The 11713-nt window shown below is 36.8% G+C and overlaps 1 protein-coding gene across 2 annotated transcripts in view; it reads right to left on the minus strand.

The window, feature by feature from the left end:
- LTN1 (listerin E3 ubiquitin protein ligase 1) overlaps positions 1-11555 on the minus strand; it is a 38829-nt gene extending 27274 nt beyond the window's left edge. For both annotated transcript variants that reach the window (XM_053936041.1, XM_053936040.1), the window contains exons 1-11: positions 11474-11555; positions 9640-9843; positions 9241-9339; positions 8037-8267; positions 6998-7050; positions 5903-6083; positions 4969-5142; positions 3691-3881; positions 2340-2481; positions 817-1602; positions 292-333 (exon numbers count right to left, since the gene is read on the minus strand). In XM_053936041.1, coding sequence (XP_053792016.1) covers positions 292-333; positions 817-1602; positions 2340-2481; positions 3691-3881; positions 4969-5142; positions 5903-6083; positions 6998-7050; positions 8037-8267; positions 9241-9339; positions 9640-9843; positions 11474-11515 — 2145 coding nt within the window. In that variant the 5' untranslated portion in view covers positions 11516-11555. The remainder of the gene's footprint in view (positions 1-291; positions 334-816; positions 1603-2339; positions 2482-3690; positions 3882-4968; positions 5143-5902; positions 6084-6997; positions 7051-8036; positions 8268-9240; positions 9340-9639; positions 9844-11473) is intronic.
- Between the last annotated feature and the right edge of the window lie 158 nt (positions 11556-11713).

Below are 11713 nucleotides of genomic sequence, written 5' to 3' on the forward strand. Positions count from 1 at the left end.
TCCATTCTCTCTAGCTTAGAATAGATGATTCACAAATCAGGAATCCCTCTGGCTCAAAAAGCAAATTGACCAAAAACAGAAGGGACAAAGATTCTTTTGTTTTGGCATCATAATTTCATTTTTAAGACTGTCCCCAAATTTAAATGCATTTAAAACAAACACTACTCTGAAACTGTAAGATTTTCAAACTATGGAAACTACCACTACAAACACATATGAGTCTCAAAGCTAACATCAGAGAATTATTAAAAATTATGCATAAAAAGAACAAAAAAAAATCTTAATATTTACCTTTTGAATTATCTGGAGAAAAATAACCCACTTCAGATCCATCTGAAAAGAAAAACAAAATTCCCCAATATTTAATAAAAATCTTTGCTGAATAGGAAGCAATAATGCCATTTAACTGTTCTGTAGGCATAAGTAGAAGCTGATAAAATTCAGTAACAAAGTTATTGATTGTATCATTTTCATCTTGCAAAGCTTTCTCTCCCACAAAATTCAGTAAGGAACTGTATTTATATGAAAGGCTACCAATGACTACTATTAAAGTACACTGTATAAAGCAAGAGCAGAGAAATTCTGATGATACTTTTTTTAACGATTTAGACCACATAGAAAGGGACAAAACCTTTCACCCCAACACTATCAAAAGGTAGTTTTCCAAAAACTACCTTACTTATGCTGAACTTAACCCAAATTCATGTAGAATTACCATCCATGCAACAGTTCCAAAGTAAAATTATTACTGAACCACAGCCCACAATAACAGTAATGACTCTGATAAAAATTAGTAACATCATGTACAAGTCATACCTTTGCTAAATCATCAAGAATGACTTTCCTTTCACCATTATTGTTGCAACAATGAAGCACACTGTATAAAATATCAACCAGGAAATGGGTGTCTTTTCTCCAGTCTTCTTTCAGCCAGGTTATTAAATTCAGATACAGAAATTGTACAGATGGACTTTGGTTATGAGCTTTCACTACATTTTGGGATTCAGCTTGAGCAGGGCTTACATCATTTCCCTGCTCTAAAAGTACTTGGAAAACTCTGTTTGAGGAAAAGGTGTTGAGCAGGGCAGAGAGAAATTTCAAATGCTGTTCAGACTTCTGTTCATTGACATGCACAATGCTCAGCTCAGCCAGGTTGCAGACTAAGTTCTCTAAAGGTTCTTTCCTTAGACGTGAAGTTTGCTGCAAGTCAGCCTGAATTTCAGAGTCACTATTTCTCACTTCCGTGAGCTTTAGACTCTCTGTGCTCCTTTCAGACTCATCCTCATCTGTAAATCTGATTTTTAGAGATTTTCTGTCGTTTGGTTTCATAGCATTCTTCGGATTCTTAAGAATTTCTAGCATACCACATATGGCAAACAGTAATTTCTCATCAGCATCCAACCTATCAACATGAAGTATACACATTTTTAAAAGATGGCCCCAAAAATCTGACAACAGTTTCTGGAAAACTTCATCTGTACCATCATCATTGGAGAGTTCTGCTTTAGCTTCCCAGGAACTCAGCATGTCTGCTGTTTGATAAAATAATGGTCCACTTTGTAACTTGGGCTCCTTAAGTACAGCACTGATAAAAGGAATTAGCTATAAAGATAAAAAAATGTATTAAAGAAGAGTGATCCAATTCATAAAACCATTTTATTCTTCATAAATTATTTTATTCTTAATGCCAAGAAATTATATAATTCTGAAAAACACTCTGGAAGCAACTCTGCAAATATCAGAATTATTTATTTTTTATCACTTTATAAAAACTTACAGGATGGGAGGCACTTTTTTCCCCTTAAATATAACTTTAATTGCACAGTAAAAAGAATTATTTCATAGGAAGAAAAAAACTCTAAATTCAGTACCTTTACTTTTGTTACACTAATTGCTCTCTACAACTCCCTGGAAAGAGGTGAGGGTGGGTCTCTTCTGCCATGTCTCAAGTGAAAGGATGAGGAGGAATGGCCTTAAATAGCAGCAGGGGAAATTCAGATCAGGTATTGAAAAAACAAAAATCCCAGGAAATGCGGTCAGGCATTGGAATAAGTTGCCCAGGGAGGTGGTGGAGTCACCACCTCTGGAAGTGCGTAAGAGACACCTGGATGAGGCTCTTGGGGACATGGTCTGGGGGTGATTTTAGTGCTGCTAGGCTGACCGTGGGACTGGATGATCTTGAAGGTCTTTTCCAGCCTTGACAATTTTGTGTGGTTTTTTTCTTAAAATCTAGGGAAACTCTCAACAGAGAAGCAAATTCTCACCTAAAATTCACATTTCTCTTTAATTTTGACTTATTAAATGTACACACAACAATACTTAGGATTTCTGATGAATACCTGGTCACATATAAGCATTTGATGAATTTGGCTCTGGTCTTCTTCTCTTTTCTGTAGTACAGCAAAGCACAGACACTCCATAAATGCAGTTATAATTGCTGAACTTTCTGAAGGACTGGCTATTGTCCTCTCACTTGACAACCTGTGAAAGGACACAGAAGAAACAAAGTGACTCAGTTTCCAAGAAACCCAGTATGAATGCTATCAATGTACCCCTCAGTTATGTTGCTCTGATCCAGACACCAGTATGAGACTACAGGATCACAGAGTCATTTACAGGAGTCAGATCAAAATAAAGTCAATTTAGAAAGCAGACTTTTTCAAATGTTTGACCAAGCATTTAATAGAACCTATATCAAAATAACTTCGTCATCCACTCTTAGCATTCAGGGGAAAAAAAAATGTAAACAGAGAAACCGTAAACAGCCTAGCACACTGTCGCTTGATTCAGATGGCTGTCAAAACTCTTTTGCAATTTTACACACACACCACAGAAGTTCAGAGAGCATACCTTTCTGTCATTACAGGGAAAAAAAAAAAAGAGGAAGAAAAAAAAAAGAGGAAAAAAAAAGAAAGCCACCTAAAGACAGCCTCCCCAGTTTTGAGTCGGAAAACCTGCAATTTCTTTGCTTTTTAATGAGTATTAGATCACACAAATGATCACAGAAATATTACAATCATTGTACTACGTGTAAAAAAATTCTATACACTTTTCGAACAAACCCCTATATAACTCTCTTCTCCAAGAGCTCTGCTAATTTCCACACCAACATCAGCCAAGATTTTTTTTTCCATTTATTTTTTAAATAAAGGAAATTTCAGCATTTAATAAAATAATTTCTATATGCTTTTGAGTATGCAATGCACAGGTACATATTTAAATTACATTTGATAGAAAGGTGGTTTTGAGGTATTTTAAAGGCACAAAGTATGAGCAGTTTCATCCTTTAAAAATGGGTATCACAAGAATTACAGTTTGTGCATAAAGGAAATGTCACTATCACAAGGCTAATCCCCTATGAAAGAATTACACACTGGTGAGAAGAGTCTGATTCTTAAGAGTCATCCGTAATTATAATAATATTTAATAATCAAATTTGTCATGGGATAAACACAAAGCTTTGACAAGGAAAGATAAGAATGCTTCATGTAAGGAAGATGTAGTAAAATCAAAAGGAGAGCTGAAGATTTAAGATGACAGGAACAGCCATAAAGGACTGACTCCAGCTTTGGATATTGAAAAGAATTTTAAAAACATAATCTCATTTATCTTTAAATGCTTAAAGATTAGTTTCTTTATTTCCAAATGTAAAATAGACCGATTCCAAATAAATAAATTTGTGGTCCATACCCTTGAATTATAGAGCTGAAAAAAACTCTGACGTATTCCAGCTTTGGTCCCACAATGTCAGGAGGCACCTTGCTAATGAAGGGCAGGAGGCTGGGGTAGATAACAGTAGCTAATCCTCGCCCACCTTCTCGAAGCACTGTCCAGAGCTTTGGCAGAACTCCTTTTCTGGCATTCACATGACTCCAACAGTCCTACAGAAAGAAATTCACTTACTGTAAATTAAACAACAATATGTTGCCTCAGAAGAACTCCCAAGGTAGCCATTTAACCTATGTCCCCATATTATAGCTGAAACAAGTCATTGTGAAGTTTAAATTCTTTTAAGTCACTTGCCAGTATCTTTAAAATCACTTTCTCCTTATTTTGGCTTGTGAAGTTAACATGATAAAACTATTTCTGCACTGTTAAAAATCAATTGACCTTTCTTATTAGCCAACAGCAATTAAAGGTTTCTCTTTAATAATGCATTCATGATGCTTCATAGAAGCATCATGCATAGAAGCATCAGCTATTGTAATTAATACTTATTTAATTTTAAGTTCTCATTATCAAGGCAAACCAATGACTGAGTTTGGAATTATCACTAACTTCAAAACTCTCTTCAAAAATTTTCTGATGGTTAGAAAATGCTTTGCCACTTTCTCCTTCCTAAATTTTTTTTTGTCATCTGATCTATATTATTTATTATCATATTTATTATAGTTCAAGGTACCTATATTTATAACAAGCTGAACAAAGACTGTTTAGGGTGTTTTCTTCATGAAAACTTGTTACAGTTCATTCCAGCAGTTGCAAAAGGAATCTGCAGCGTTAAACCCTCAAAGGATACCAGTCTATGACAACAACTCATCCTGCTAATAAATTCAAAGCTGGTGTTTCAATTAAAATTAAGGGGAGCAGGGGGAAAGAAAAAGCTATAGAACCCTTAAATTTGAAGGGGAAACAAACTAACCAAAAATGCACTGCAGGTCTTTTTTGTAACTGTCTTTAAAAAAGAAAAAGGCTTTAAGCATTATTTGACTTACTAGTAACTACATTTAATGAAAGGATTTCAGGTTAATTAAATTAAATTCATAAAACAACTCTAATTTTCAGATATGCTGGACATTATATATTTGAAAGTTACACTGAAAGAAGGAGGATGTACACTTAAGGAATTCCTGTTATAAATCATAAAGAAAACCCAGTCAGGCCTGTCTTCCTAATTCTACAGAGAACAACACTTGGTGAAAAGTTAAATTTGATGAAAATATCTGCCCCTTACACTTCCCACATTACCTCAATAGTCGTGATAGTATAAAGCACTGCTTCCCAAAGAGCAGGACACACCACTGCATCACTGTCATCAATGCTGAGAAGAACAGCAGGACAAACCCTTGGTGCTTCAGCTTTCACCAGCTCAGGCAAGTGCTGGCAAAAAGCAGAAATCAGCTCAAAGAAAGCTGAGCGAACCTGACAGAGGCCACAGAAGGAAAAACAGAATTTGTCACTACGTGCAGTTAATACGAGTCCTTTTAAAGTCAACAAAACCTTACAACACACCATGCCTGTACTTTATCACATTAACAAAGGTTAAAATATTATTAAAAACCAAGAAAACCAAAGCAGTTATTCAACAGTCTTATCAAATATTTTAATGTAATTTAATTTGTTTAGTGATAAAATGCCTGTCAAAAGTTGCATTTTTATATACTTCTCAAAAGGCATTTTTCCAAAAAGCAACTTAAAGCTTTTAAACAAAATACTATTGCATCATTCTATGTACAGACTAAAGACCAGTAAAATTGTTTAAAAAATGAAAATCTCAAAGCATTAAGAACACATGCTGTAAATTGACAGAGTTTTTATCTTCTACATGAATTTTAAATGACAGCAGATTGCCAAAAAGTAGATCATGATGAAATGGAAATAAAAATTTAGCCTACTGGATAAATTTTCAAGCAATATTGTCTAAATTGAGTTTGGGTTTTTTTTTAACATTAAGTCTGGTCAGATTCGGATATTAGTCCCAGATCAAAAAGATTTATAATTACATTAACTGAACAATTACTTTAGCCTTTCTGGAATCTATGTAGAAACCTGAAGGCTGTTTCAAACCTAACCAAAGTACCAAGTTCATCCTTGTAGAATACAAGTAATTAATACTTCCTTAGGTTAAGGGTATTACCTTTAACAAAAACCAAGCAAAATAAAGAAGAAATTTAAAAGTCACCTGTGATACGTTGTTTTTGCTATATTTCCAAAATTTGTTTTGGGACAGAAGTGACATTAACTTTTCTTCCAATGAATGCATCTCTTTCTTTGGCAACATGCTGAGCAACTTCTTTAAAGCTAACAATGAAGAGGTCAGAATCCGGAAAAATTTGGCTTCCCTTTCTTCTTCTGGTACAGTTCTCAGAAAGCAAAACAAACAAAAAAGTTAAAAGTGGACTGCAAATAAACCAGCAGGCATCCCAAGTTTGTCTAAACTAAACTGCCTTCATTTTCTTTTATGTTCTTTTTTTTATTTCAGGTGCCAGGTTCTAAATTACACTATAAAGTGTTAGGAAAAAAAAAACTTTCAAGTCATCTCATCTTCCAGCTACTCACAAATGATATTTTTAAAAGAGCTGAAACAAAATTAGATAACTGATAACAGTTTCAAAACCATTTATACTTAAGAGTTGTAGTAATAAGCAGCTAGGACTCAGTTTTTTAATGCAGAAAAAGCTGATTCTTTATTCACAAAGTTGATATTGATAGGAAATATCAGAAGGCACTGTGTTACACCAAATTGGCTAACAATACACTGACACTCAGTTTATTGGTCAGTAAATGGCGAGGGTGTCCATCTGTCAAATCTCTCCATTTTTGGTTAGTTTACATATTTTGTTCAATGATTCCTATGAGACAGATTTTTTTGTTTATTGTAGGTGCAAATGGTTCTCTTACCAGAATATTCTGTTAACTGCCTTCATTTTTATGATTTTTCACATTGGAAGTTAAGACAGCTGCACTTAGAAGAAGTAACAGGCTAGCTGGTAATTTAGCAGAGCAAGACATGATTTTCTATAACAAATATAAATTATATAATAAATAATATAATATTAATATGCTATATAATAAATATTATATATATAAGGCCTTTCTTTTATAGTATCTCTACTTGTATGCAACACTTAAGTCTCAAGCAAAGTTGCTGGGATCTGGATTCAAATAATTATTCTGTCTCCTGAAACAAAACTAAATTCACTACTTCCAGGCACAGAGAACCCAATAAAGACCAAGATTTAAGGACTTAAATACACATTTAAGCTGGCAAACATACTGAGGGTCACTGAGTGTATCAGCTGTTTCCTTCAGAAGGTGATCTTGAAGTACCTATGGGGGAAAACCAAGCATATAAACACAAAGAAATCTAATACTTATATGTGAACAATATAGTCCACACATTGTTCAGAGACAGCCCTACAATAAAATTTCACAACCTCTGAGTTGTCTTTTTAATATTTTTAGACATGCTAGTAAACATGCTAGAAAAGAATTTGAACATAGTAGCTGTGGTACTGTTTGAATTATGTCTTCCTAACACTTAGTAAATTGCAGCCCTATGCCAATGTGCTCCTGCTGAAAAGAAGCCAAACTGAGGCAAGGCAGATCAAATCAATTAGGTTTGCACATGATGGGCCAGCAATGCAATCTTTGAACTTTTTTTAATTCAGTCAATTGAGTATCATATCTGACGTGGCAGAATAGCATAAACATTGGTCAGAATTAAACTTGTAGATGCTGAAACACTGCTCAGCATTCTTCATTCTTTTTCACTATAGCTAAACTACTCCAGCATCATTATTCCGTCTGTCAGCAACATTATGTGTTGACTGAACATCATTATATAGGAATGCACACTTGGAAATTCACTATTCATTCCTTTGGTTCCAGTCATTCTCATCTCAAGTCAAAAAAACATCCTTTTTTTTTTTTCTCTGCATTCCTTATTATTTTTCTTTTTTATATTTCCTTACAGAAGAAATTCTTCCCTGTGAGGGTAGTGAGGCACTGGCACAAGTTGCCCACAGAAGCTGGGGCTGTTCCATCCCTATGGAAGTGCTATGGGCCAGAGTGGACAGGGCTTGGAGAAATCTGGTCTAGTGAAAGGTGTCCCAGCCGATGGCAGGGGGTGGAACACGAAGACTTTTTAGAAGTCCCTTCCAACCCAAACCATTCTATGGTTCTCTTCAAAGAGGCAAAATTTCATGTGAGAAAGAAATTTAACTGTGAAGAATAGATGGGGGAAGGATGACTTTTAAACTTATAACAGAAGCTGACATATACAAAGACTTAAAGAAATACAAAAGTAAACTCACATTAAGAATTTCATCCTTACAGAATACTAAGGCTTCAGGCTGTTTGATTGAAGGAAAAGCTTTTTCAAAAGCTACTTTTGCAGCAGAAGCAGCAGGGGAGTAAGTGTCACACTGAGCAATCAGCCAGTAACCCATGATACTTTTTAAGTAAGGAGCTAAGTGTTTTTTTACTTTAAGAATCAGTTGCTCGAAAGATTGCTGAGTTGCTTCTCGAACACGGCGATCATGATCCTGTTAAAGAAAGAAAAGAAGGGAAAAAAAGAGAAAAGTTTATTGGTTTAAGAAATGAACCTTCGATTTCAGGTACTTAAAAACAAAAGTGGTAATTAAAAAGTCATGTTTTGCAATTAATTGGATTTGAAATATATATTTGAAAATACACACCAATGACAAAAATTTTTTGTGTCCCAAGGTATGGAGGGAGTCCCAATTCAGTAGCATCGTTTTCCCAAACTGTTGTATACTCAGATTGTAACCTTTCCCTGATATCCCTAACAACAGTTTTTGTTTCCAGTTTATACAAACATTTTACAGACAAGAGGCAGGAGAAACAGGAAGCTTTGAAGACATCTTCTTAATTAGAACTACCATAAGCTGTGCATTGCTATCATTTTTTTGCATATGAATTTACAACATCATGATTTTCTACACTCTTGATTCCAGAAAAAAACAGTAGGAATTACTCTAATAGATAGGAATATTGATTAGTTTTGTTCCATACCATGTTTTCAACAGTAGTCATTCTAGACAGCGTGGAAATACAGTAAATAGATCAAGAAAAGCATTGCTAATCTGGCTACACATGATCTTTTCATTTTTGGGTTTGGGGTTTTTTTTAGTGTTAAGTCTGGTCAGGTATTAGCCCTAGATCAAGGTTTATAATTATGTTAACTGAACAGACTTTCTAGCCTTTCTGGAATCCACATAAAAGAAGTTTAACTAAGAAATATAGTACCGTCTTTTAAACATAAAGGTCTAACAGATATATAAAGGAAGTACAGTCCAGACATCAACAGTTCAAGATTCCACCCACTGCCTATATTGAAATATGTCCACAAAAAAACAGTATTTTGCTTCAACTTGATGTTTCTCCTAGAACAAGTCAATAATTCCAACAAAGGTAGATAGGTCAACAAAGACCACCTTAGAGGTAGTCACAGGAAGTAGATAGATAAGTTTCTAATTTAAATACTTCAATACTTACTAGTGAAATTTTACAATAAATTCTCGGCCAATAAGGAAGAACACCTCTAACAACTTCCGCTTCTCTTTCCTTGCACATCGTCCCAAATTCTTGCATAGCCTAAAATCAAAATATCAAGAGCATGACTTAAGAAGTCAGGTAGATATGTCCTGTAATTTATCAGTTTGTATCCAAAACTGCAACTCCCTTTTCCAAAAATCAAGTAACTTCTTGCAAATGAGCATCTATAGAGATAATTGCATGATGGACCTTGCTACAGTTTATCCAAGATATCTTCTGGATTGAAGTTCTAGCAAATCCACCAAAGTGAAATTAGTTACTTCCTCTTCCACCCTTAAGAAAACTGTATTATTCTCCAATTAAAAAAAAAAAAATTGTGGGGGCAAAGGATACACCTACTTTTAACTTGGTTGTGACATCCCTTTTAGAAAGTTTTCGCAACACCATTCGGAAATCAGCATCCACAAGGCTGTCTACTTCCTCTGCTCCTTGAATTGCAGGAACATATCCTAGATCACTCTGAGATGTTCCAAAGCCAATAAACCCAGGCACTGTTCCACGTTCTTTGGCAAGGAGCTCTGCAGCTCGGCCACTGCTAGAAGGCTGCCAAAACAAAAGGGACAGGAGTCCATTACCTATTTAATTTTATTTTGCACACATCATGCATTTGAAAATATGATCCTATTTTTATTGTATAATTAACCTTCTAATTAAAATAAAATCTCTCAAAGAAGAATCCACCTGTGCTTTAAACACAGAAACCTAGAAAATTAATATTCTCTTTAGGATCAGGCTGAGAAAGTTGGGGCTGTTCATGCTGGAAAACAAAAGGCTCCAAGGAGCCCTCATAACATCCTTCCAGTATCAGCCTACAAGGAAGCTGGAGAGAAGTCTTCATCAGGAATTGTAGTGAAATGACGAGGAATGACTTTAAACTGAAACAAAATAGATTTAGACTACATATGAAATTCTTGCCTGTAAGGGTGGTGAAGCCCGGGCACAGGTTGCCCAGAAAAGCAGGGGCTGCCCCATAACTGGAAATGTTCAAGGCCACGTTCAACAGGGCTTGGAGAAATCTGGTCTAGTGGAAGGTGTCACTTCCCATGGCAGGAGTGGGACTGGATGAGTTTTAAAGTCCCCTCCAACTCAAACCACTCTATGAGTCTATTCAATGATTCTGTGAATTAGAATTTGTTTCACATAATGCATGAAAACTTATGGAAAATTTTATTGCTTTTATTCCTTTATACTGCTTTTTTGCTATGCAAAAAAGCCTAGAAGAAAATTCTTTCTGCAAGCAAACAATTTATTAAGAATCTATAAACAATTTATTAAGAAACTATTTTTCCTCCTTCACTGTTTCTGAGTTTCCTAGTTCTTTTCATGGGCCAATAGAGCTCCCAGGGAATACTCCTTTTTTCTCTGAACAAATAAAAACACATCGACAAAATAAAGGATTCTCCTAGCAACTAAGTGGCCAAAAATGATTTAGAGAAATGGAGCAAAAGCATGCATATGTAACAACTATAATAAATACCATCACACAGTTGTGTGTTTCGGAGCTCAGCATCGCTTCCAGTTTACCCCATTTGCCCATTGTATTATTGGCTCAGCTTTGTTTTAACCACGCTCTTTTGGAAAAACTGACCCAAAACTGCCTGGTGCTTAAATGTCATCTGGGACACCTCATAATGCAAATACCTTTTATTTCCTAATGGCAGCAGCAGTTTTGTGAACTTGTGGGGTTTAAATCACCTTTTCCGAGCCGTTAAGGATATGCTGCTTTGCGTTCCCTAGTCTTCCCTAAATCCAGGGAGGAATTAGGGAACCTGAACACCAGACTTCTCCCACCATCCTGACTGATAGGGCAGATGTCACGTCATCTCTGGTCTTTTGGCAAGAGTATATTCTAAGTCTCAGCACAGAAAAACACACCGAATATACCACTGGCACTTTGCTGAATCTACACCCGCGGTGACTTTGCTCTCCCTCTCCGTACAAATACCACAGCTACAGCAGTCACACCCCTAAAGCACGACCCAGGCCAAGAAGCGACTCCGGGCCCGGCCCCAGCTACCACAACCGGGTCCGAAGTTCGCGCTGCCCCGCCGAGGGAGCCGGGCTCCGGCGGCCCCCGGCCCCCCGCCCAGGACACCCGGAGTGCCGGAACCGCGAGCCGCCGAGCTCTGGGCCGGCCTTCGCCACCCTGCTCGGCCCCGCGGGCTGCGCTCACCCGCAGGTTGCCCTTGGTTCGCTGCTTGTTCTTGCCCCCCATGGCGGCGGCGGCGGCACCGGGACCGGGCCCGGCCAGAGCCACCGCGGGCACACACTTCCGGGGCGGGGCCGCGCAGCGCGGGAGGAAACCTGCCTCGGGTGGCCTTTAACTCAACGACACCCTTTAAAGAAAAAGAATGAAATTCATCGACCTTAAACTTCGACCGTCCTGTGCGACGTTTACGGAGCCGCGGCGTTC

This window comes from Vidua chalybeata, chromosome 2, assembly GCF_026979565.1.
Source record: "Vidua chalybeata isolate OUT-0048 chromosome 2, bVidCha1 merged haplotype, whole genome shotgun sequence".
NCBI lineage: Eukaryota > Metazoa > Chordata > Aves > Passeriformes > Viduidae > Vidua > Vidua chalybeata.